Source organism: Panthera onca, chromosome A3 (genome assembly GCF_046562875.1).
Source record: "Panthera onca isolate mPanOnc1 chromosome A3, mPanOnc1 haplotype 2, whole genome shotgun sequence".
Taxonomy (NCBI): Eukaryota; Metazoa; Chordata; class Mammalia; order Carnivora; family Felidae; genus Panthera; species Panthera onca.
The window spans coordinates 125,391,781-125,417,680 of NC_138341.1; the positions used below are offsets into that span (position 1 = coordinate 125,391,781).

Sequence of the window (25,900 nt, forward strand, 5' to 3'; positions counted from 1 at the left end):
CCTGGGCTCATACCATGAAAGCCCCATGCAGAGTCTTCTACTCTAGAGGGATATATATTATCTAAATTTGATAAGACAACTTAATTTCACTCCGTGTCTGTTACCGGCGATAAAACCAGGAGACTTTTATGACCCAGCGTCCTCGGCAAGATTGTCAGGAACTTATTATACAAGGTCTAACTGGATTTCTCTCTGCAGATGGCTGGGAGCCATGGGCTGGAACGCAATTCGGCAACACATTTGGGGGAATAAATGCAAAATGCTTGTTCCAGAGACTTAGATAAGGAAGCAGGCCTCTGAGCTCCCCGGGACCAGGATCTGTCTTCCCTGGGCCCCAAAGGGTGCTTTGGGAGGATTTGTCCTGTTGGAGGAGGAGGGGGTGGTGGGTTCTCTCCCCGCTGCTATCCCTTGATTCTCCTCAGCCCAGGGAAGGAATGTGGAGACTCCTGAGGCTTGAGGTTCAGAACTCCTAGAGAGTCTGGAGTTCCAGGCAGAGGTGGGGACGAGGGAGGGGGACCCAATGGGTGGTGGAGGGTGAGACCCAAAGTAGGAGATTGTGTGCATTGGGAGAGGGGGAGGGAAGCGAAGAAGGATGGGGGAACCAGACGGGTCTTCACCTGCTGCCTGGGACCCACCCAAGGCTCACACCTTACTGCCCTGAGATGCCTGGCCCCTTCCTGAACACGCCTCACACCTCACAGACCCCATCCCTCAGACGTGGGGTTCACATCCGTGGGCTCGCAGATACTCCAAGATTTTGAGGTTCATTGTCAGCGGACCCCAATTCAGAGCTCGCTTCATGAATCCCGATATCTCCCAGGTGTGGGATGACAGACAGACCTGGGCTCAGCTCAGACCTGATGACACCAAATGTGGACACACAGACCCCCCAAAGCTAGAGGATCACAGCCAGGGTCAGCCCCAAGTTCAGAGCTCACCCTCCAGTACTGACAGCCCCCAAACCTGGGCTCACACACAGATCGGGCACAACCCCAGATTCAGACATCTCCTATAGTGGACTCCAAACCCTAGTTTGGGCACTCCCTGGCCTTGGGGTACCACCAGACTCTGAGGGATCCCCCCAGGCCCCCCCAGACAAGCTCACACTGAGCCTTGGGGGTCACTGCTGGCTCTGGCTCTCGTGCCCCCCAGGTACAGGGAAGCTGCTTTACTGGCAATGACCTGGGCTGTTTCAGGTCGGCCGTGGACCTTCCCACCAGGCCAGGGAAGCCCCAGAGATATTTTCACCTGTTACCCTGCCCCCGATGCCTCATTTTTTTCCCCCTTTCAGTGGACTTGGGATTCCATTAAGGGAAGTCTTGTCTCACCCTTTTAGCCTTCTGCCCCTTTTTCCATCTGGGATCCTCATTGCAGCTGGGCCCTTCACTTCCCAGTTTTTAGAGGGAGGAAGGTAATGTCTACCGAGCGGCCTATGTGCCGGGACCTTGCCTGTCTGTGGTCTCATGGAGCCTTCGCCACATTCTTTTAAGCTAGATTTTTTTTTTTTTCAACGTTTTTTTTTTTTTATTTTATTTTTGGGACAGAGAGAGACAGAGCATGAACGGGGGAGGGGCAGAGAGAGAGGGAGACAGAGAACCGGAAACAGGCTCCAGGCTCCGAGCCATCAGCCCAGAGCCTGACGCGGGGCTCGAACTCACGGACCGCGAGATCGTGACCTGGCTGAAGTCGGACGCTTAACCGACTGCGCCACCCAGGCACCCCTAAGCTAGATTTTTATTATACCGTTCTGCAGATGAGGAAATGGAGGCACAGAGAGGCTAAGTCACTTATCCAAAGGCACACAGCCCAGAAAGTGACAGCTTTGTCTCTGCCAGGATCCTGCCCCACGACTTGGAGCAGACATTGGAGAGCCCGTAGGCTTTGGGGCTTGAGGGAGCTGTCACCTATGTAGGAGGCAGGGGTGGGGGGGTGCTTTTGTCTTTGAGCCTAAGTTTGTAATATTTCCATACTAGCAAAATGAATTCTTTCCAGTAGACAGGAAGATGGGGTGGGGGTGGGGAGTGGCACGGGAGCAGAAAAAACTGTCGTGAGATCAAGGGCACCGGCTGCCTGGGCCAGTCACTGTGGTGGGGGGTGGCAGGATCTGGCCTTTGCCAGGAGACAGTGATGAATAGGCCGGGTCCCCGCCGTGGGGTGCCGAAAGGCAACCGAGACCTGGTTCCTGTATGTGTGTGGACGTGTGTCAGAAATCATTGCCACCCTGGAGAAGCCAGGAGGGGGGCCTACCCCACCTTGAAATGAAGGCCAGGAAGTCCATGGGGCCTCTGGAATACTAATGACCTCTGGCAGGCCCTGCGGGTTACAGCAGGCAGGCTGGAGCCCGCATGTGTCCCCATCTTCAACCCTGCAGGTCCCTGTGGGACCCGCGACTGGGACTGAACAGGAGCCCGGTTTCAGTGGGGAGCACCTGACAAGGCTCTCCCACTTCCCCACTCTGTGACCTGGGCCAATCACTTCACCTCTCTGAGCCTCGGTTACATGCAAACAGGTGCAATGATGCCGCCTTTGCCCTTCGGGGTTGTGAGGGTCGGAAGGTACACCGCACTTGCTCATTCAGAAAATGGGGCTTTGTATTCTAAAGGGGTTACCAGGCCCGCACTCTAATAAGCAGACCCCGGAAATTGTCTCCAACGAGGGTAGAGTCAGAACCCAAATCCCTCAGCTGAGAGTGATTTTATTTTTTAAGAGGGAAATGAGTAACATTATCCTCAAAGGATTTTTCCCTTTTGGAGAGGGAGGGAGAGAGAGAGAGAGAGAGATGGAGAGAAATTAAAAAAAAAGAAAGAAAAACTAATATCTTCATTTCCATCCCCCCCTTTCAAGCTAATTTGTGGAAAATTAAAATGGGGAACTCACAGAGGCTGGCATTTTAATTGGATCTTGTCTGGCGTCCTCTCTAGGATTCCCTGATTAGCTTCCTTCATTAATTCCTCTGTACTCCGTTTAGCCTGTTTCCTGTTCTCCATAGGGCCCGGGTGACTCCCCACATAGAGAAGGGGGCTTCGGGCTGGTGCCCGAAGGAGGCTCTGGGGTCAGAGTGGCCCAGGTTGGAATCGTGGCTCTGCCCGGTGATCTGTGCAAGGCGCCCTGCCGGCTAGGCCCCCGTCCTCGTCTGGAATCCCCCTGAATGATTTACCTGGTGCATACAATCAATACATAGTATTTCCTCCTTCAGCCCACCTCCAAGATCTGGGGGGCCTTCCTAGGGTGAGAGAAAGGCTGCTCCACGGTGCCTTTATGCCCTGGAGGGAAAGCTTTCTCCTGCATCCATCTACCATCCAGCCTCTGGTTAAAAGGACAGTTTGCTGCTTTTCTCACATTCAGGGATTTGAGTAATTAAAAATGAAAATGATGTTTCTTGAGGGCTCACTTCCTGTCTGGCATGTCACCCGCAGAAGCCGATTGTGTCCTCATGACAACCCAGAGAGGAAGGGACTATTATTATCTTCCCATTTTATGGATGAAGAAACTGAGGCCCAGAGAGGTTAAGTAATTGCCACACAGCTAGTATAGGTGGCCGAGCCAGCATTGGAACGCAGGCGGTTTGGCTCGTGAAGCCCCCTCAGCCCAGCCTCAGTTTCCCAGGTTTGGGTTTAAGACTTGTGTCTCCTGGCCTGGGGTTTCTGGCCCATTCCTCTGGGGCTCAGATCATAGCTGCTCCCCCCACCACCACCCCCACCCCCTCCAGGAGCCAGACTCTTCCAGAGCTGGTGGGAGAGGGACCAGGTGGATGAGAGGGACCCCCAGTGCCCTGCATTCCCCCACCCTGCAGGCCCAGCCTCTCTGCCCCACGGGGGGCTGCAATCAGCACTAATCAGCCTGGCTAATTACTCAGCCCGTGGGGAGGTGAGCAAGCAGAGACTCTAGGAGGGTTCCAGCCCCGCGGCTTGCTCAGTGGGACGCTGGCACGTCCCTCTTCCTTTCTGGGTCTGGGTTTCCCTGGCTACACGCAGGCCGTGGGTGAAGGCAGTAGGTCTTTAACTCTGAAAGGCAAGGGGAAGAGCCTAGCCACCCACCTCAGAGAAAGCTACGGTGGCCGCATAGCTCCTGACCACAGGTATGGAGGGGCTCAGCCCGCTGCTGGGTTTGAAACCCCGCGCTGCCCCGAGCTGCCGGGGTAACCAATTTAGCTGGTCAGCTCTCACTTTTCCCATCCATCAGATGGGGATATGGGGATAAGCTTCAAGGACTCCTATCTGCTTAAGATGATCGTTACGAGCATTCAGTATGGTCCTTGGAACAGTTCCTGACACACTGTAGAGCTCAATAAATGGCAGCTATGGTTACATTTCATTCCCAGAACAGCTTCCTTCTCACAGTTGAGGAAACTGAGGCATCAAGAGGAGAAGCCCCTTGTTTTGCAGGGCTGGCATCCGTTCACCCAGAGCATTTACAGAGCCCCGACCAGGCTCTGAGCCCACTGCTGAAACAGAGAGCTCCCACCCTCTCGGGGCTCAAGTTCCAGCAATGTGAACACCACCCTGCCCCCCTGCCCCCGCCCCCGACTCTGGCTCTCCCCGGGGAAGGACACTTCCCCACACCCTTGTAGTAGCTGGGAAGGAAATAAGGGGGGTGGTCCCAGCAAATGGATATCCTTGGGGTTCGGGTGCCTAATGATCCCCTCCTCATAAACATCTCATGTAAATTTCTTTCATAATTACACTGAAAGCTATCAAACTATCTAATTTAATTTCTTTGCGAAAATAAATAGCTAAAGTGGCCCTAGGTACTGGCATAAATACTTCAGGCAGAACGGTCCGGGATTGCTGCTTGTGCAGGCCTGACTGGCCGCTGTACACACTTAATAAGTACATATTTATTGGGCCTGTGGTTCCCCCCCCGCCCCCCCAGAAGAGGCGAGCATTCTGCTGACTCAGCCAGAAGGAGAGGAAGGCAATTGGGGCCATGGTGGCAACGTGGGAAGGAGGGGAGGGAGCAGAGGGAAAATATGCCGGGTAATTAATTATCCGTCTTTGTACATCCATAACTTTTTATTAAACAAATATGCAAATGCTGCCTAACCAGCTGCCTTCGCCCGGGTCTGCCGGGGGGATGACTGTTAATCTGTGGCCGGCCCGCGGGGGAACAGGCATGTTCGCAAAGTGGGTCAGGGCCGGGCCAGCCTCTCCTCCTTCCCTCACTTGCTGGGGCTCCTCTGGTCCACTGGGCCCAACACTGTTACTCCGATCCGCTTACCCACGGCCAGTGGATTTCGCCTTCTCTATTCTGCTCCTCAAGCTCCCACCACCCGTCCTTGCTGCCAGGGCTCAGCATCTGGCACTATCCTCTCTTGTTCTGGCTTCTGTCTACTACTTCTGCCTCATTTCCTGTTCTTCTCCCTCTTGGCTAGTATACCTCAGCCGTGCTGGCCTCCAACCAAACCCGCTCCACCCCAGGACCTTTGCACTAGCTGTTTCTCGGCCTGGAGTGCTGTGTTCCCACAGCCAGTTCTTTCTTGTCATTCGGGTTTAAAGTCAGTGTGGCTAATGTGGTCATTTCTGCTTTTATGCTACTCTGCTTTATCATTTTTCTCATGGCATCTATCACTTCGGTAATTTCCCCTTTTATTTATTAGCTTTCTAAGTTTATTATTTTTTTCCTTCCACTAGAATGTAACTTCCGAGACAGAACGGCCTTGTGTTATTTATTGCTGTATCTCTGGGTGCCTAGAGCAATACATCGCCAGCCCTTGCTAAATATCCATTACCCAAATGAGTGAACGAAGCAAGGAAGAGCCTCTAACTCCTCTCTTTGTCCCCAGCCATCCTCTTCCATTCTCCACACGGTTTAGGATAGTCTTTTAAAAACACAAAACTTACTGTGGACAACCTTCCATGGCTCCCTAGTTCTTTGGAATAGTATCCAGATCCCTTTACCTGCCTGCCCCTTTGCATCCTGGCCTATCCTGCTCCTTCTCCGTCCTCCCTTCCTCCCCGCCACACGCTGGCCTTCACACAAAACACCAGTCTTCCACATGAGCCTTGACACAAGTTGTTCTGGCTGCCACATTTTCTCCCACACTTGTCTCTGCTTGGCCAACTCCGCCTTCTCTTTTGTATCTCAGATTGGGCATCACCTCCTCCAGGCAGGCTTCCTGCTTAATCTGTTTTGCCTTCCTCCGCGAATGCACTTTCCGTCTCACTCTCTGACTTTTCTGCTTCTCTCTAGACGGAGAGCTTCCGGAGGGTGGGGCTGGTGTCTAATTTCTTATCCTCCAACCATCAGACGATCGTGGAGCTGGGACATCAATCGGGTTCATGGATTCCAGAGCCGTCTCCCTGGATTCATACCCCGACTCCGCTATTTACTGGCTGTGCCACATCCCCACTAAGATGGCTCCCCAATGGGGTGGTGACCTTTGCGTGGTACCTTTTTCTTGAGTGTGGCTTGGACCTAGTGACTTGTGTTTGATACACACAATACAGCAGGAATGATGGGCTATGACTTCTGAGAGTGGGGTTATAAAAAGCGGAGGCTTCCCTCTTGGACACCCTATCCTGCCGGCTCTCTACGAGGGAAGCCGGCCGCCATATTGTCAACTGCTCTATGGGGAGGCCCGCGTGCCAGGAGCGGATGTCTCCAGCCAAGAGCCGTGAACACTGAGGCACCCGGGTAAATGGTGCCTGGATTCCCGACCTACAGAAACTGCGATAATGAATGTTGGTTGTTTTACGCTGCTAAGTTTTGATCTAACTTGTTACGCAGCAGTAGGTGACTAGATACTGACTGGGTGATCACGGGCGCGTTACTTGACCTGTGTCTCAGTGTCTACATCAGTAAAATGGGCATAATAATCGCACCTACCTGGTAGGGTTGTGCAGACCGAATGAGTTAGTACTTACGACAGTGCATGGTACACGGCAAGTGCTATCTTGGCTATGATCATATTCTCAGCGCTTTGGAGATGCTTAGGAAGCACCGAACAGAAGCAAGCATAGGAAGAATAATAGTCACTAAGTTTATCGCTCTCTGGGCACGAAGGTCCAGCTTCTCAAGATGGTGCTCAAGTCACTTTATGATTCCTCTGTTTTCTGGCCAGCTTCGCGGCTGTGGTACTGGCCATTCTGTTCAGCCTGTCGCATCTTATACCCTCCTTACAACATGCCTGTGAGGTGGGGACTGTTTTGTAATACACGTGGAGGGCTCTCCAGCTCGTGCTCTGTCTCTCCCTCTCAAAATAAAGAAATAAACTTAAAAATGTTTTTATAATAAACATGGAGACCTGGGTACAGAGAGGTTAAGTAAATTGCCCAAGGTCACACAGCCAGAATGAGATTAAACTACGTTTTGCATCCAGGAATGTCTGGCTTCTGGACACACAGCCTACCTGTGTGTCCCCGGTGCTCCCGCAGGCCTGGCATAAAGCAGGAAGTGGGTGCATGGTCCCTGAGGGGGCGCCTGCCTGGATGGACACTGCGTCTCCCCCCACCTCCCATTTGTCAGGTGAAAAGGCAGCAAGAAAGCTCAGCCTTGTCGAGAGACGCGGAGAGCAATGCCTAACCCAGAGGACTGACTGGCCAATGGGGCCTGGGGCATCAGCCCAACGACCCTGTTCGGTGGCCTGCTTTGACAGAGGAGGAGGCATCAGGACCCAGCAGGGACAGCTGCCATTAGCCCTAATTAGCAGCCCGTCTGGAAAAGAGCTTGGGCGGAAATTAAGATACCGTCAGTGGGTCCCAGCTGGGTCATAGCAGAGTGGCAGCTGCAACATTTCCAGAGCCTGAGCTCAAACACTCAGCTGGGAAGACCTCTCTGCCTGATTCCACCTGAACCCAGCGGCCCCTGGGAGGCAGCCAGACCCTGCTTCACCAAGACGATGATCGCTGAGAGCCCCTCATACGTCAGAGGACTTCAAAGCTCTGGCCATCGGATCATCTCCTCCCACAGTGCTGGGAGGTGGCACCTTTGTACCCATTTTGCAGAGGAAGATACAGAGGCTTGAGAGTCTTAATGATGTTCCTGAGGCCACACGGCTGGGAGGTGGCAGAGTTTCGGGGGACTCTTGAGCCTGTGCCCGTCCGAGGCTGGGGGTGGATGGCAAAGGGGAGGCCCAGGAAGATGCCGACTAGGTCTTGGGTGGGGGTAGTCACCAGGAGGGCAGGGGACGGTGCCCAGGCTCCAAGTCGCTATCTTTGACTCCATCCCCTCCTCCCTTGCCGGGGCAGGGCAGAGACCTTTGGGGGAAGAGACAAGAAAAGCAAGAATCAAGAAGGATCCAGCCTGCCCCCAACTCTCCATTTTTTTTTAAGGCGCTAAGAATAAACCAGGCTTTAAAATCAAACTACAAAAAAAAAAAAAAAAAATCACAAATACCCTAAAGCTGCCTTCCAAGAAATCGATCGCAGTGATTTGTGCAGCAGATGTGTGGTGGGAAAGTCCTGCTGGACAGCGGGAGGGGCTGCGTGGCGGGAGGTGAGCCGGGGGGTGCCCCGCCTTGGGTGGTCAGTATTGTTGTTCATAATAATAACAGGTACCGAGTTGAGGGCTTATTACCTACTAGATACTTGCTGAGTGCTTTGTAGAGATTAACTTTTTTTTTTTCTCCCTTGCAGTTCACTTTATGAGGATGGGTACGTATCAGTCCTGTCCTTTTCTTTTCTGTAGCTGAAAAACACCAGCGCAGAGGGTGAAGACGCTTGCCTTCGTGACAAGTGAGGAGGGAGAGTGGAATTTCAAGTTCAAATCCGTTAGGGTCCAGAAATTTGTGCATGTCTGGGCTATGCGGGGTGGAAATGCCCTGTCAGCTCGGAGGGAGTCCCATGATTTCACCTCAAAGAATGACTTGGAGCTTTTCCTACGAGTAAGTTTTGAAAGGGGAGAGAAGGAAGCAAGATAATGGTGGCCCAGGAAGCATGTGATGGGGCATCCTGGGACTTCACAGGGGACCTACGCCTGACCCATTGCAGACCTTGTGGGATTTCCTTTGACCCTGGGAGCTCCTAGGTCCTCCTGGATCTAGACTAGGGCTTAGCAAACTACGACCTTTGGCGAGTCCCTGCCTATCCTTGTCCAGAAAGGTCTACTGGACCATAGCCATGCCCATTCGTACTGTCTGTGGTGCTTTCACACTACAGTGGCACAGATGAGCAGTTATCCAGTACCGTATGGCTCTCAAAGTGGGAAATGTGTATTATCTGATCTGGCCCTTTGCAGAAAAAGCTTGCCAACCCTCATCCTAGACAATATTATCATCCCCCTTTACATCCCAGAGTTTTAGACTATCAGAGCTGAAAGCATCCACAGAGGATGTTCTGTCGAACGGAGGCACAGAGAGGGGAAGGGATTCACCCCAAGACACACAGCAAATGGCAAAAGGTTCAAGGCGAGCAGGCACCCTCAGCTGTTGCATGGGGCCACTGCAGCGGCCGGGCAGGTCAGCCCTGAGAAACCCTGACAGCACCAAGCCTAGTGTGCTTCCAGAAGTGTGACTTCCATGACCTCAAGACCCGTAAACAGCATAAAAGAACACTGAACTGTCACTTGGCAAGAAAGGGGGCTCCTTCTCGGCTCTCTTTTCTTCCTTTCTGACTGTGTCAGAGAAAGGATGGTTTTGGTGCTAGCGTGTCTAAAACACCTGTCTAATTCTCCATAATCTTCTTTTGTTATAAAGAGGGTGTGAGACTCAGATTGAAGACTTCAGCAGGACAGCATTATCAGAGCAGGGGTTGATAATATCATTTTACCTGAGTGTGTTTGTTTTTACGTCACCATCTATGTCCTGTGTTACTGTTTTTCCATTTAACGTATTGATGCACATTTTGCTTCCCAAATAAAATTAAGTGTAAAAAGGGGGTCGTTGGAAGAAAAAGATTCAGTAAATAATAGCCCGGATGGTACTTGGAGATGGCAGAAAATCGTGAATACGGTATTCGAATAGCTGAAATGGGGAAAATGCTGATCGATTCAATAATATTTCTAGAGCTGAAGTTCCAAGGTTGTGTGATTTAACAGCAGAATCTCATTTCAAAGCAAAGAGAGGGCTGCTATGCATGATGGTGCGGGCTGTCCACTGCACAAGGTTGCCAGGCCCTCCCCTGGAGGAAGGGGTTGCTTTTTCGAATTCACGTGAAGGTGTTCTATGGGCTAGCAGACTCCCTAGCCAGGTTCCATCACCCCTGTCCTCTGACTTGAGATGCAAGTCCCACAGGGCTGGGAACTCGGAGATAGCCAGATGACTGGCAGAAGTCAGAGGTTAGATGTCGCTGAGATGCAGGCTGTTCTCTGTTGCCACGTGGCCACTCCTGTCTGCAGTGAGGCCGCTCTCGTCCCAGGCTGCTATGTGGCAATGACCTTGGTGCCATTGGGCGACCTGGCTTCAGAGGCTGCCAGCTGCCTCCACAGGAGCCAGGCTCTGGAGTCAGATCAGTTTGGGTTCAAGCGCTGACTCTGTCACATCCTTGCAATGTGACATTAGGTAACTTCCCTCACCTCTCTGAGCTCCAGGTTCCTCGACTGTGAAATGAGGCTCCTTAGTGATCAGACCTGACTGCTAGGGCTGAACATGAGGGTCTGGATTAGGTGGTGCAGGGGAGTGGGTGGCATACAGTGGGAGTGGAATAAATGGCAGGTGGATGGAACATTCCTCATCCTGCAGTGGCCCTCTGGGAGGTACTGGGCAGTCAGCTCTGCCAGGGGTCATGGCTGGATCTATACAAAGCTGGCAACTGCAGAGGCGGGGCTGATGACGACAGCCTGGGTACCCCTGTTTCAGCCTCCCTGCCCACCCCGCTGCCAGGCAGAGTTGATGGCAACTGGCTCCCCAGCCAGCAGGCAGCTACTGCCATTGTTATGGGCAGATGACAGGTGATGAGCTTTCCTTTCAGTACCCGGGGGACATCCTAGAAAATGGTATTTGAATTGGAGAGCGGGAACAGGGAGAGTAGGGCCAGGAGGTGAGAGGCCCTCCCTGCCTCTGCCCATCTCCATCCCTACCGCCATCTCCACTGCAAAGGAGAGAATCCGGTGAAGCCATCAGGCTCACATGGGCACCCAGAACCACCAGGGGTGAGACGGCAAGCGGGCTTGTCTTCTGTTTCAGGATTACTTTGTGTCAAACTCTGGTCCCCAGGGGCTGATTTCCTGGAATTACCGATGGCACTGATTTTGCCTTGAAGGTCATCCTTCCTTCCTTCCTTCCTTCCTTCCTTCCTTCCATCCACCCATCCACCATCTGTCGATCCATCCATCCCTCCATCCATCCACCATCCGTTGATCCACCCACCCACCCATCCATGCATCCATCCACCCACCCACCCACCCACCCACTTGTCCATCCGACAGGTAGTTATGGAGCATTCTCCTTGGCTAGGCACTGGGTAAGGTCCTGAGGAGAAGGTGGCCAACAGGGCAAAGAAGTTCCTGTCCTTCCCAAGAACCTTCACTCATTCATCTATCCAAAGGATGTTTATTGAGCTCCTATTATGTGCCAGACACTGTGGCTAATGGAAATACAGTGATGACCAACAAGGACACAGTCCCTATGCTTGGGGGCATCAGTGAGGATGCCGACCCAGGGCTTTGGAGATGGACACTGATGGGTACTCCTGAGAGTGTAGATGATGGACTTGTAAGGGAACTGAGGATGAACCTTGATGGTGCCCCCAAATCACTGTCAGTGTCCTCAGGGGATTGGTGCTACGTGTTGTTGTGCTCCCAAGGACATTGTTAATGACCATTGATGGCGCTCCTTTCGTACCAATGGTGGGCACCGGTGCTGAGCCCTAGCGATGCTCTCCGCAACGTTACCCACGGGCACAGGGAGGCTTTGCTCCTGACTGATCTCAGTTCGCTCTCCCCATTTGGTCTCCCTTTCCCCCAGTCAATTACAACTCCTGCAGGCAGACAGACCTTGGGATGACACCGGGGTCCACAATGTGATGTGATGGTGGTCATCCCACCGCCTTCCCCCACCGGCGGGGCTGGCTCCCCAACTGGAGGCCAATTGATCCCCTTGCCGGGGATTTTCTCTGTGGCTAGACTGTCATTTTCCACAGAAAAACCCTCTTTCTTGCAATTACTGAGAATTACCTATGAAGAGAGAGAGAGTGTGCGTATTGATTACCACCCCCGAGAAGCTCAGGAATCATTTAGAGTAGATTAACCTAACTTTCTTTTGCCTTTTGGGAAGTTGGACTGTAAGTTATTTAAGGAGATTAATCAGCCCATCAGAGAACCAGACAATCTTCCTGGCTCTCCTTTTCTTTTTGGACTACCTGGGACCATGTCATTTTCACCTGGCCTTTGAAATATCTTTTTTTTTTTTTCCACAGCACTGCCTGTATTTTCACCATTACTTCTGTTCAGTCAAGCAGGGTCCTCTGTGTGGTCCTTTTTAGGGAAGAGGTAGGCACATCTCTGGCTGCCATTAGTTTATCCGGATGGCCTTGTTGCCCAGACCTCAGTCTGGGCACAACCTCAGAGAGGCCTGGGCCACCCCGGGCAAGTCTCCCTCATCCAAGCCCTGGCTCTCTGCAGCTGTCACCTAGGAAGGGTCCAGCCATTTCATTTACTAAAAGGCAGTGGCTTCCAGAGGCTTTTCTGCAAGGCTCGCACATCGATTCTGCAGATGTCAATCCTATGCATCCACACCTCTGAGTTTCCAGGTGCAGCTCAGGCCCTCCTCCTGCTTTCCAGGAAGCCATCCCAGACTGTGCCATCATCCCGGGGACATCGGTCCTGCTTAGGAGGTGGAGAGGATGGGAGGTGAGAGGAGAGTGAGACAGCCAGAGAGATGCGAGGGAGAAGGCAGGAAGGAAGAGAAGGGAAAAGGCAGGGAGAGGGCCTGCGTAGGAGTCAACATCCGCCTGACTCCGCTGCACATCTTCCAGAGTCACCCTGTGCAGGTGGATAAAGGGCAGGTATGGAGTCAGACAGCCTGGAGTTCGGATCGCTGCTCCAGGCTTTCCTGGCTGTGTGACCTTGGGCAAGTCACTTCACCTCTCTGAGCTTTAGGTCCCTCATCATTCAAATGGGACAATAACAGCTCCTATCTCGTGAGGTTTTCTGATTGCAAATGGTCACGTATGCAACATGCTTAAAACAAAGCCGGTACTTAGGAGGTGCTCTACTGACAGTAGGCAGCTCTCCCTGGGCCCCAGACGTGACGGAGTGACTCCCAGGAGATCGTCTGTGAAGACTTGCTGTGTGGTCTGGAACTTTGTCTCCGCCTTGGGGACCTCTATTCCTCTTCCCTGTCCCCAGGTAGATGCCGATGGGGCAGCCGGTGCCCCTGGGTCTCTGGGAGGAGAGTCTGAGAGTCTCAGCTCCTGGGGTCCGGGCTGGGAAGCAGCTCCTTTTCAGAACACTGCAGGCCCTCGCTGCCCCCTCTCTGCCATCTCTCTCCTTTTCCGGGAAAGAAGTTTGAAGTCGAATGGGTCCCGAGGTGGGATATTTTCCAAATGTCAGTGCAATCTGTGGTACATTACAGCTAAACGTGATCATCTCAATGCTGGGTTCTGAATGTCAGCGCACCGGTCGTGATGGAGTGACAAACAGCAGGTTGACAGGGAGGGCCTTGGCTCCCTGTCTCCTGGGAAATCACCGTGGGGGCAGAAGGAACTGGGCCATTTGTGGGTTCAGCAGGCAGGACCACGGGTGTCTGTGGGGACATGCAGAGGGCCAGTAAGGCGCGTTGTGTGTTTTGTGTGCGTGCGTGTATGCACCTGCGCCCGTGTTTCTGCGCCTGTGCGCCTCTTCATTGTCATTGTGTGTCAGTGTCACATGCTCAGACACCCTGGGGGGATGTTCAGTCAGTACAGCCCGAGGTCTGTGTGTGGCTGTGTTTACGTGTCCCCTCCACCTCAAGGTGTCACCATCTGTCCGTCTGTGTGTTGCCACACATAAGCAGCACTCCTGGAATGCTGTACACATATTCACACCAACCGAACACAAAACTGTGTGTCTCTGGGTAGATACAGACACCATCTATCTCATGGGGCCTTTTGTGTGTCGTGTGCTCTCTGTGCTTCCATGCGTGGTTGCGTGTGTGCGTGCAATTGTGTGCGCTTCTGTGTATACGTGATTGTGTGTATACAGTCTCAGGATTTCAGCGCGCGTGTGTGCGTGTGTGCGCGTGTCTAGGTTTGCAAATCCCGTCTCGACTACAAAGGCAGATGGGGACACGGGAGTGAGGAGGGGGCTCTCTGCTTCGCTGCCCTCGTGGCGGGTCATTCTGCTTTGCTGCCTGCTCCGTGGAGCCTGTGATTGGCTGGGCGGGGTGGAGATGAAATCGCCTCCAATTACCAGGGAGTGAATGGTGAGCCGTGAGGCCAGAGGGATGCTGTGTATATGCCAGCAGCTGCCAGCCACAACGGGATTAAAAGGTCCTGTGTGTGCAGACGGGCTGTGTGTGCGCGTGCACGCGGATGCCCGTGTCCGTGTGTTTTGTGACTTTGCGTGTGGGGATACAGACCTATGAGAAGGCACGTGAACAGAGGTGCATCGTGTGCGATGGTGAGGTCATAGACGTGTCCCCGCACATCCGTCTCAACGTGGCGGTCATTGTGCCCAGGTGGATGTGCTAACACACGGCCGTGTGTCTGGGGAAGGCGTGTGAGTTGCGGTCTGTGTCGGTGCACGTGTCCGTGGCTGTGAGCAGGTGCGTTCTGCATGAGTGTCTGTGTGTGTGTGTGTGTGTGTGTGTGTGTGTGTCTGTGTGTGTGCGTGCACCTTCGTGCATATGGGTGGGTCTCTGAGGTGTTCTCTGAATGGAGAGTCTGCGTGTGTGTGTGTGTGTGTGCGTGTGTGTGTGTGTCTGCAGTTAAATATAAGGTTCTGAGTGAACCAAGGTGTATGAAGGAAGAAGAGAAGAGGAAACTATGTCCCATCCCTACCCCATCCCAGCTCATGTCAAGGTCCCAAGACCTCCTCCCTCAGACCACACCAGCCTCCACCAAAGGGTGGAGGTCACACACAGCCTCGGTAAAGGGAGCCCGGCAAGGGATCTGGGGTGACAGGGGTTGCTGAGCCCGAGACGGGGGATGTTATGGGCTGAATTGTGTGCCCCTAAAATGCACGCACTGAAGTCCTTACCTGCGGTACTCCAGACTGTGATCTTATTTGGAAATAGGGTCATTGCAGATGTGATTCGTTCAGACAAGGTCATACTGGGGTTGGGTGGAGCCCTAACGCAATGTCACTGGTGTCCTAAGAAGGGGAAATTTAGACAGAGAGACACATACAGAGCAGGAAGACAGTGTGAAAAGACACAGGAGAAGGCAGCCGGGGAGAGGGGACTGACTCTCGCAGCCCTCGGAAGGAAACAAGTCTGCTGACACCTGCATTTCAGCCTTCCAGCCTCCAGGACTGAGAAATAATAAAATCCCGGTTGTTCAGACTACTGGGCTTCTGGTGCTTTGTCGCAGCAGCCCTACCAGACCGATGCAGGGGATGGGTGGGGTTAAAAGCATTTCTTCCAGCGTCTTCTGCTCCCGGAAGACCCATTTCAAGGTTTCCGTGTGGTCCTCAGCTGGCTGGCACCTCTTCTCTCTGCCCAGGGGGATCCAGCTCAGAGCACGCAGCTCGCAAGGCCTCAGTTTATCAGCCCCTCCTCTGGGCTAGCTAACCCTACCTCTCCGCCCCTCTCCCAACCCCTCTCCCATCCCCGGATCTTCACTTTCTCCCATCACTCCTGGCAAGGCTGGGCTTTGTCACCTTTCCAGTGGTAAGCGTGTCTTCTCCCCGTTTTGTCCCTCTCCCCACCTGGCTCTCTGTTCTGCAAATAGCAGTGGCCCCCTAGAGGTCTCAGCGAAGGAGCCCAGGGCTCCAGACTCTTTCTGGGCTTGGAGCGGGAAGAAGACTCATCCCCAGTGCTCCTTTGCCCACGTGAAGCCCTGTGACCACGTCCTGACGGCTGCCATGTTTTGTTTGTTTGTTTGGTTGGTTGGTTGGGTTTTTTCCCCTTTTACTCTATGCCAGGGCTGAGCTGGGCAAGAGCGTGGGTCACTTTGTCCTTCAGACAACCCCATGAGGTAGGTACTATTCTTAGCCCCATTTTCCAAAGGGAAAACTGACCACTGGGAGGGGAAATAAGTGGTCTGAGATCACACCTTAGAATTCTCGAATGTTAGATCAGAAGGGAACTTTAGGGATCAGTTAGGTTACCCCTTTCCCCTGCCCCCATTTTACAGCCGGGGAAACTGAGGTCCAAATGGCTCCTCTCCCTCCATCCATCCGTGAGGCTTTCTCAGAATTCACCTAGACCCTCTGATCCCATGACTCCACACTCTGCTCAGGACTCCCTTACTCTTATGGCTATAGCTGTCCTGTAGATGGGGGTGACAAGCAGAGGTCGTGAGCCCCTCCTCTTTCCTGAGCTCCAGCCCTGAACTTCCACACCTAGGGCACATGGCCTGTAGGCCCCTTCAAACTCAGCAACCCCAAACCAAGCTGACTTCCTGTGATCCCAGACCGTAGGCTTCTCTGAGTTCCCTGGCTCATTACCAGCTCCGTTGTCCGTATCACTCAAGCCTGACCTTCTTTACCTTTTGACTCTGGACGTCTTCTGTCCCCCATCCCTACATACACACCTACTCCTGCCAGATCTTCCTCTGAAATATTTCTCAAATCCACTATTGCTGGCCCAGATTCAGCTTCAATGTCTCTCACTGAGATTCCCGTGTCAGTTTCTCGTATCTGCTAGAATTAAGTGTGGCTGCTTAGGACAGGAAAAATAACAGTGACTTCAACATGTTGGAAGTTTATTTCTCTCTCATCTAATCCAGGTGTGGTTGGGGGCAGTTCAGGGCTGGTATGGTGGCTCCATGAAGTGGAAAGGAACTAAGTCTCCTTCTACTTCTTTGTTTGGCCATCCATAGGGTATAGCCTTTGTCCTTGTGGTCCAAGGTAGCTGCTTGAGCTCCAGCCATCTCAGCTGGGTTCACCCAGAAGAAAGGAGGAAGAGCAGGAAAAAGAGGCAAAGGCATTGGTCAACAGTCTTTTTATTTAAAATTTTTATTATTTATTTTTGAGAGAGAGACAGAGACAGAGACAGAGTACGAGCTGGGGAGGGGCAGAGATAGAAGGAGACACAGAATCTGAAGCAGTCTCCAGGCTCCGAGCTGTCACCACCAGAGCCCGATGTGGGCCTGAATTCACAAATCGTGAGATCATGACCTGAGCTGAAGTCGGCTGCTTAGCCGACTGAGCCACCCAGGTGCTCCTGGTCAACAGTCTTTGAGGAGGTGTCCCAAAAGCTGCCACATGACAACTCTGTTTTGAGTGTATTGGCTGCAACTCGACCCATGCAATGCACAGTTGTGATGGAGGCTAGGAAGTGTGGTCCTCGCAACAGATGGCTATGTGCCCAGCTAAAAATTGGGGATTGCTTGATGAAAGAGGAAGGTGAGGTTGTGACCTCCTCGCTTCTTCACGGGTCTCTCTCTCTCTCCTCTCACCCTCTAATCTATCTTGGACGCTGCAGCCACGGGGATCTGTCTGAGATGCTAATCCATAAATAGAATTGGCAGATTTGGCAAACAAAATACAGGGTGCCTAGTTAAATGTGAATTTCAGATGAACAACGACTAAGCGTTTTAGTGTTGTGTCCTGTGCAATGTTTAGAATATACTAATGCTAAAATAATTATTTGTTATTTGTCTGAAACACACATTTAACTGGGCACCCTGTATTTTATCTGTCAACCCTAAGTGCCTTTTATGGTTCTCTGTTGTTCTCGGTGAAAAGGCCCCAGCCCTTTGGAAGGGTTTTCTGGGCCCTTTACAACTTGCCCTCCACCTGCCCTGCCCAGCATTTCCTGGACAAGCCCTGCATGGCTATTGTGCCTCCAAGCTTTCTAGTCCTTGCTTACGTTGTTTTGTTGGCCTGGAATGCCGTTCTCCATCCAAGCCCCACGCCCTGAGGGACTGTGGCCTTTGTGTTTCTGTGTTCCTGTGACATGGGGTGAGAGATGGTTTGGTGAATGAAACAAGTCCAAGCCTGCATAGCAAACAAGGGGCGAGCTTGGAGCGGCCGCCTGGACTCATGACTCCCTCCCCAGTGCTCTCGGCACCCGGGCTGGCTTGCGTGGGCCCGGTGCTGCCATCCGTCTCCTGGGCCTTCGTGCTCTGCGAGCATGGTGTCCCCGGCACACAGGGGGTTAAGCCAGCCTTGGAATTGGGCGCTGGAGCCCATGGAGTCCTTCCTGACAATAACGCTAATGAATCCCTCCTTGCCGGTTTCTCTTGCACAATAACAGTTAATCATCATGTGCACAGCGGATGAGAAGTTTGCGGCAGATGCAATTCTGCACAAGTGGCGATTTCTGTGTGTGGGCACTATTCCTGCTGTCCCCAGCACACCTGACAATCTGGGACTGGGGCAGGCTGCACCCCGGAGGGGGATGTGTGCACCCGTGTGCCAGGGCTCTGACCTCACACACACAGGGGAGCTGGGCTTCAGAGGCACATGAGTGTGTGCACGCTTGTGTGCGGAGTTAGGTTCAGATGGCGAGGCTGTGAGTGATCCATGGTGGGCCTGCCTGAAGGGACGCGTGGATAGAGCTGGTCAGGTGCCTGAGGACTGCATTCTGGAAGCGGAGGTACACATGTGGAGGCTGGCAGCGGCCTGGGGGTATATACCGTTGCACGTGTGTGCGGTCCTGAACGCTTGTTGGAAGATGCCTATTTGTTTAGATGTTTCTAAGAGATCGTGTTCGTTACGTACACACGGACTCATGTGCCTTATGTGCTCATGCAGGCAAACGGATCTATAGGCATTATGTGCTTGAGTTTAGAGTTGGTAACAGCGTTCCTGAGCCTATACACGCTTTCCTATGCAAGCACGCAAAGGTGCATATGCACTATGAGTGTGTGCATGGAGCTATGGGTTCGTGTGCATGTGCACGTCTGAGGGGATACGCATATATGTGCGGGGTTACTGCGTGGGGGTGTCATGAATGTGCATGGGTGCACGCCTGGAGGGGAAGATGGAAGCGTACCAGTGGACACACACGCACACGCGTGTAAGAGAACACAGCTACAGAAGGCGTGTGTACGGTTTGTGTACAAATGGGAGTGTGCACGTGAGAGCTTGCCTCCAGTACACGTGCAGTGTATGGGCACGTGACCACATTTGCAGAGCTGCAGATACGCTCTGTGTGCATGGCTGTGAGCATGCATATGTCTGCACCGTGCACGCAGGTAGGAGCGTGTCTGGGGGTCCACATGTGCACGCATCACGAGCCGGCATGGGCACGCGGCCGTGTTCCCACACTCATGTGCAGGCACTGAAGCGTAAACCCTCTCGCCTCAGAGTGAGGGCTGACAGGGTTACGTTTTCCAAAGGCTCAGCGGCCAGTGACAGAGCTGGCCCGAGAGCGCTTGCTGGCAGGAGGTAAGTGGAGCTGCTGATTCGTGACCCGGGGGTGGGCCGCGATGACGGCCGGCTGACGGATGCGGGCGCTTAGCCGCCCCCTAGGACAGCAGCCGGCTCTCTGGGCTGCCGGCCCCCGGAATCCGGAATCGGGAGGCGGGAGGTTAGTTCTTGACCTGTGTGCTTGAGTGCTGGCTTCCCACTTCCCCGGTGCGTGCACACAGCCACATGCAGACACACGCACATCAGGACACCCCGGAGATGCAGAGCTGGGCACGCACCGCAGCCCCGGCCCCACTGCCACCTTGCCTCCCGGCTCGGCCATCTGTCTGCAGGGCCCCCCCACTCCTCACCAGCTGCTCCTCTCTCCGCCCCCAGCCCCAAAACTCCACTCCGAATCTGAGCTGTCCGGGTCCTGGGCAGAATCGAGGGGCGGTGTGTGTGCAACAGTCCCGCCCTTACAAGCTCTGTGGCCTCCGGCAAGCCTCTCCTCCTCTGCGAGCGCTGGATCCCTCGTCCGTAAACTAGGGCTAATCACCGACTTGTTTGCAATTCAACACTGCAACTTACGTAATGAGCTGAACACAGTAAACACAGAGCCCACCCTCCATGGCTTTTACCTGTGCTGGTGACAATTATGTTCAGGGCTCAGAACAGGGCTTAGGGCACGCAGCAAGCGCCAGGCAAGTGGGCTGTCACCGTCACCGTCATTACCATCACCGTCGCGGTCATTAACGTCCCTGCTTCTAAAATCCTTGGCCAATTACATGCCAATTCTTGCTCGTGACCCCGAATCCCCTTCCGTCCTGTGACGAGGACGGGGATGGAGATGATGACAATAAAGGGCGATTCTTTTCATTTCCCCAGACGCCTGGCAGAGAGGGCAGACGTGGTAAATGGAACGCTCATTGTGTTCTGAGCTCCCTGATGGAGCTGGGTGTGGCCAGGGAGAGCCTAGAGCCGGGGGGGGGGGGGGGGGGGGGTGGCCGCGCTCTCTGCCTGGCACAGGGAGAGGATTTGGAGGTCCCCCGGGGGAATTTGGTGGGAACCCGGGAGACAGATGGCGAGAGAGGCCGTGTGCTCCACAACAGGACCCTTCTCCGCGCCCCCCAGCTCATCAGAACAGTCGCTCGCGAAATGCTCGGCATCGGTGGACGCCTCGCGGAGCCCAGCGCGGGAGCTGGACCCACTGGGCTTCCCTCTTGGACTGGCTCAGAGTCCAGTGGGGGTGGTGAGTGTGGCCACAGGAGCCGGAAGCAGAGGAGACGGGGGAGGCATCGCCTCCACACCCCACCCCGGAATTGGAAGAAATCATCGGGAGGCTTGAGGCCTCCCACGGGCCAGAGACCGCAGCAGGGAGCGGAGAGCAAGCTCTCCCGGGGCACAGGCAGCGACATCCCGATGTGTCCAGGCCACTCGTTCACGATTTCCTATGGGCCGGCCACTGGGCGTGCGGCTGAGGGTGCGGGTGCCGAGGGCCAGAGCACGTGGCTGAAGTCTTGGCATCTCTCTTTATCAGCTGTTTGATCTTGGGCAAGGTATTCAACCTTTTTTGTGCCTCCGTTCCTCACCCATAAAATGAGGGCTGCTTACCGGGTGGTTGTGGGGTTAGATGGGTTAGTTCACCGTGACATGCTTTGGGCAGTGCCTGGCACGTGAGAAAGGCTCAGTATCTCCAGTCATGACAGCATTTCATCCTCGCCACGACCCTATGGAGCAGTGCTCAGCGTGGGCACTTTACGGATAAGGAAACGGAAGCACAGAGAGGGCAAATGGTATGTCCAAAGCCACACAGCTGGTAAATGGTAGAGCCCGAGGCTCAGAAGGTGAATCTGAATGAATAATGTTCTTGATTTCTGGCAAGATCTTTAAAACTCTGTGTGACCTTGGGAAGGTCATCCCCCATGTGTGGAGTTTGGACAAGATATTCAAGGAGGCCCGTTTGTACGTCCCTCTGGGCATGTAACCTCTTTCTTGGCAGGGTCAGACTCTGTCAAGGCAACCAGCACATGTGCAAAGAACAGAGACTTGGAATGAGGGGTCCTCTGTTGTCCCAGCTCTGTCCTGTACCAGCCGGGCCAAGTGACCAGTCGCTTCCCTCCTCTGGGTCTCAGTTTCCCCCACTACAATGGAGACAGCAATAATCAATCTGAGAAATGTCACCGGGATTCTGTGACACGCGGGTGAGGGAGGGGATGGCGTGTCTCCCCACGGGGCCCTGTTACCGTGCCCACTTGTAGAAGAGCTATGGGAACCATGGGCCAAGTGTCCTGCATGGGAGGAGGGTCCCAATACCACCCCATTTGGGACTGCCTCACTCAGCCTTATATCTGCCATGAGCCACCCTCAAGGGACATCAGCAGACATGCTCGAGTTGAGGAAGGTTTGTTGGCCTGGACTTTATGTTCTTTCCCCTCCTGCCTCCAACCAGCCTTCCCTGCCTCACATCTCACTGTTTCCTCCACCCGCTGATCCAGCCCCTGGGACCATACACTGTCCCCGGAACCACCACAGGCTTCCGGCCTCCGCCCCACCACCGCCTTGGAATATGCTCTTCCCTCTGCTTGGAATGCTCTTGCTTGCTTGGTCATCTCGTACATCTCATTCTTTACGATCCAGCTGGAGTCACCTCCTCCGGGAAGCCCTCCACAAATGATTCAATCTTTTTTCAGTGCTGGCAGGACCTTGTTCTGTTAGTTCTGCTATAACTCTTATCAAGTGCATTATGATTGGCTGCGTCTGCCCACCGCACCCGGCCCAGTGGGGCCTTGGCTGGCTGGAAGGCAGGAAGTACTTATGACCTGTGTAAACTTGGGTGCACTACGACATTCTGTGCCTCAGTTTCCTCACCTGTGATGTGGGGCCGCCAGTATCTAACTTAGATGAAATGATAAGGCACTCAGGACAGAATGACCATCTCTGGATCGGTCACAGTGGACCTTGGCAAATGTGGAGGGAATCAATGAATGTTCCCTGGGAGAGTTAAAAAAAAAAAAAAAACGCTAATGAACATTTATTGAGCACTTGCAAGGCGTCAGGAAGGCACTGGGATCAGAGCTTAACATTCATTAGCTCCTTTAAGCCTCTTAACAACCCTTTAAGGGAGGAGCTATCATTAGCCCCATTTTACATATGAGTAAACTGAGGCTTCAGCAGTTGAGGACCTTGATGAAGGCTGCCCAGCTAGCAGGGCTGGAATTTACAACTGATCAATGCGGGATGAATGAATCACTTGGGGGTGGGGCAGGAGGACAATTAACCAATCAAATGGTTTTAGAGCTGGAGGCTCTTAAAGACGACTTAGCCCTGAAGTTCTTAACTTGGGGTCCATGAATGGGGAGACTAATGGGCTCCTGGACCGAACAAATAAGGTCCCCATTACACCCAGTGGCTTCTGGCCCCTCCACCCCCTGCCAGCCCTCTCACCTCACCCAAGTCCTAGAGCTGCCCAGCTTCTCGTCTCGGCACCCCTGCCAGGGGTCCTCTCTCTCCCAGTCCCACCTGAGACTCTGGAAGACTCCACTGTCCCTGAGAATGTCCCTATTCCCTACTCAGGGCAGGGGCAGAGCCAACAGCTGGGACCATTTTCTTCTCCCTTGGAGATGTTGGGGAAAGGGGGAGGGTGACTGGTCACAGAGAGCCATAAGGGGAGGCAGACGCGGTGGGCTTCTAATAACGACAAAGGTAACAGTAGCGTCAAAGGCTAACATTTATTGAACACCTACTATGTGCCAGGCACTGTCCTAACCACGTGACACATACGAACCCTTTTTTTTAATCCTCAGGACTCTTCGAGGTAGGTTCTGTTATTAGCCTCATGTGACACAGGAGGAAACTGAGGCCCAGAGAAGTTAGGTCACTTGCCCAAGGCCAGGCAGCTTGGTAAGTTAAGTGCCAGAGGCTCCACCGTTTTGGCTAGGTGTCCTTGGACAGGTCACAGCCACTTCTCTGGGTGGCCTTCTCCCTCTGTTACCTGCAGGGCCCCACCTCATGGTTTCTGTGAAAACAGATGGTCTCTGCAGTGTCCCAGCACACAGTAGGCGCTTAGTAAATGAACAGCCTTCCTTCTCTCTTAACTCCGATGGGGGAGACCCGGGAGGGGGGACACCTCGGCAGCGTCCTCCCTCCTCCCTCACCTGCCAGGAGTGAGTAGCCCCCACCCCCTTCTCCACCCAGCAACGCGGCCCTATCCCCCCTTCTCACCCCAGAGCCACGCAGTGCCGGGTCTCGCTGCAGTTTTAATGACGTTGGTGGTAATTCCCGTATGTCTGGGCAAAAGCTGCCCCACCCCACCCCCTGGGAGGGGAGGTGGGGGGCCAGCGGGGGCGTCGGGGTGTCCGCCCCCAACGAGTCCTCCCTCCCGTCCGGCCGCCCTGGGAGGCTGGGAGAGCTGGGGAAGGGGGTGAGCAGGGGAAATGCTGGGTCCCGGGGCCCCGTCGGGCCCTCAGTGGGCCTGGAGGCGCGCCCCGACGGCAGGACGGGGGCGCTAGGAGGCCTGGGCCTCGTCGTCCGCGCGGTGGCCGGCGTAGAGCGCGGCCAGGGGCCGGAAGCGCGGGCCCCAGCTGCTGAGATAGGCGAAGTCCTGCTCGGAGCCCGACGAGCCGCTGTGCAGCGAGCTGAGCGAGGCGGCCGGCGAGTCCGCGCCCTCGAAGGCGTAGGTCTGGAAGGCGTCGTAGGGCGGCACCGACAGGTCCCCGTCCGCCAGCGCCACCTTGCGGCTGATGAAGTCCCTGAACACCGAGAAGTCCGGCTCGGGGCTCGGCGGCCCCTGCGGGAGCGAGTGGTGCTCCGAGGGCAGGCGGGCCTGCGGGGGGCTGCCCGCGCCCCCGCCGCCGCCCGGGCCCCCGCCCCCGTCGCCGCCCTTGAGCTCGCCGCCGAAGTCGTAGAGGCTCCGCAGGGCCGACATGTCGTAGGCCTCGGTGTCCTGCTCGCCGCCGCCCTCGTCGTTGTATTTGATGACGTTGTCCCGCATGTCCTCGTCCTCGTCCGAGCTCAGGTGGCTCTTGTGGTGGCGCCTGAGGGTGAGGATCAGCAGCACCAGCACTGCGAGGGAGACAGAAGGGGGCGAGTGAGGGCCGAGGCCCGCCCGGGGCATTCCGGGGGACCCCCCACCCCTCACATCCCAGTGGAGCTGGCCCAGCCTAGACACTGGTGCACATTTCCTAGATTTCTGTGCACAAAGACGTTTCTTACGGTCAGAACTGTGCTGGCTAGGAGGACAGGTAGCGAGCTACCCATCTTGAGAGGCGTGCAAATAGAGGCGAGACCACCGTGCCGCGGTGTTAAGGGATTTCATGGGTGTTGGGGGCTGGACCCAACCTCTGAAGTCTCCATCCTCAACTCTAGGGAGATACAACCTGAGACGTCTCTAGGCTCTGGGGGTGGGGTGTACAAAGGGGGCAGCTGACGGGGCAGATGGGACTGGGGGAATGAAAGATGTGTTGAACCTGAGCTCTTTTTCACCCTGGCCCTCCAGAAGGGGGAGCACCTGCTTAGCCCTTTGGGTCTCAGGTCAAGATGGTCTCCAGCAGGAGCCCTTCCCCAAGAGCTCCAGGCCAGCCAGGTTGAGAGCTTTCACCCCCAAGCTCCCCTGGTGAGCCGTTCCTCCCTCTGTCGCAGGGGTTCTCAAAGCCCACTTGCTGGTCCAGCAGCATCAGTAGCTCCTTCGAACTTGCTGGAAATGTGGCTTGTCGGGTCCTGTCCTAGATCTACTGGCAGTTAGAGCCACCTCAACATACACACTCTAAACTCCCCTCCGGGACCTGGGGAGCGTTCCCCTAGCCTGGTTCCAGGCAGGCGGTCAGCCCCTTGAAGTGTGCTTGTTGGCTGAATGACTGAACGAAGAGGCGGATGGAGACGTGGTGCGTGTAATAAGGCTGAGACAATGACTCTGCTTTGTGCCCTTGACTTCCAGGACTCCACATTCTCTCCCCCGCCCCCATCACCTCACCGAGCACTCATTCTGGGTCTTCTAAGCAGGTTTCTCCTTGCCTGTCTGACCCCTTAACATCGTATGTCCCAGGATTCAGTCCTTGACCCGTTATCCACACCCCTGTCTGGGTGCTTTTGTACGATCTGCTGGCTTTGCATTCCACGTGGAGGCTGATACCCACCCCCCCCATCTCAGACCCCGGGCTCGGACTTACTTCTCCCCCGAAATCTAGATTGTATGCCCAATTTCCTACTGAGCAAGTCCTCTGGGTCGACCCAGAGAATTTCAAACTTAACACGTCCAAACTTGAAATAATCTTTCCCCTTCTTCAGTCTCCCCCGTCTCCTTGATGGCTACTGTAACTTTGCAGTTACTTCAGGCTTTTTGTTTCTTTTGTTCACGGATGGATTCCAGTGCCCACAATAGTTTAGCACACGGGGGGACTCACTGGATGGATAAATAAGGAGCCGATGAACCAATGAGAGAATTAAATGGGTAGGTGAGGAGGTGGATGGAGACACCCACGCTGGGTACCACGCCAGGCTCCGGATTCTTCTTGCTGTGCCTAACATCTCCCGCCGGGCCAGCTGCTAGGGCCATGGGGCCGGGTTCCCGCACACGACCTAACAAGGTGGCGCG

General features: G+C 54.4%; 1 protein-coding gene across 2 annotated transcripts in view; it reads right to left on the reverse strand.

Annotated features, from left to right (window-relative positions):
- Window positions 1-23,024: 23,024 nt before the first annotated feature.
- The window catches only part of CDH22 (cadherin 22), a 122,256-nt gene continuing 119,380 nt past the window's right edge, over window positions 23,025-25,900 (reverse strand). Inside the window, exon 12 of one of the 2 annotated variants that reach the window (XM_060619634.3) lies at window positions 23,025-24,372. In XM_060619634.3, the coding sequence (XP_060475617.1) occupies window positions 23,568-24,372 (805 nt within the window). In that variant the 3' untranslated portion in view covers window positions 23,025-23,567. The remainder of the gene's footprint in view (window positions 24,373-25,900) is intronic. The other variant, XM_060619638.3, reaches the window with a different exon arrangement.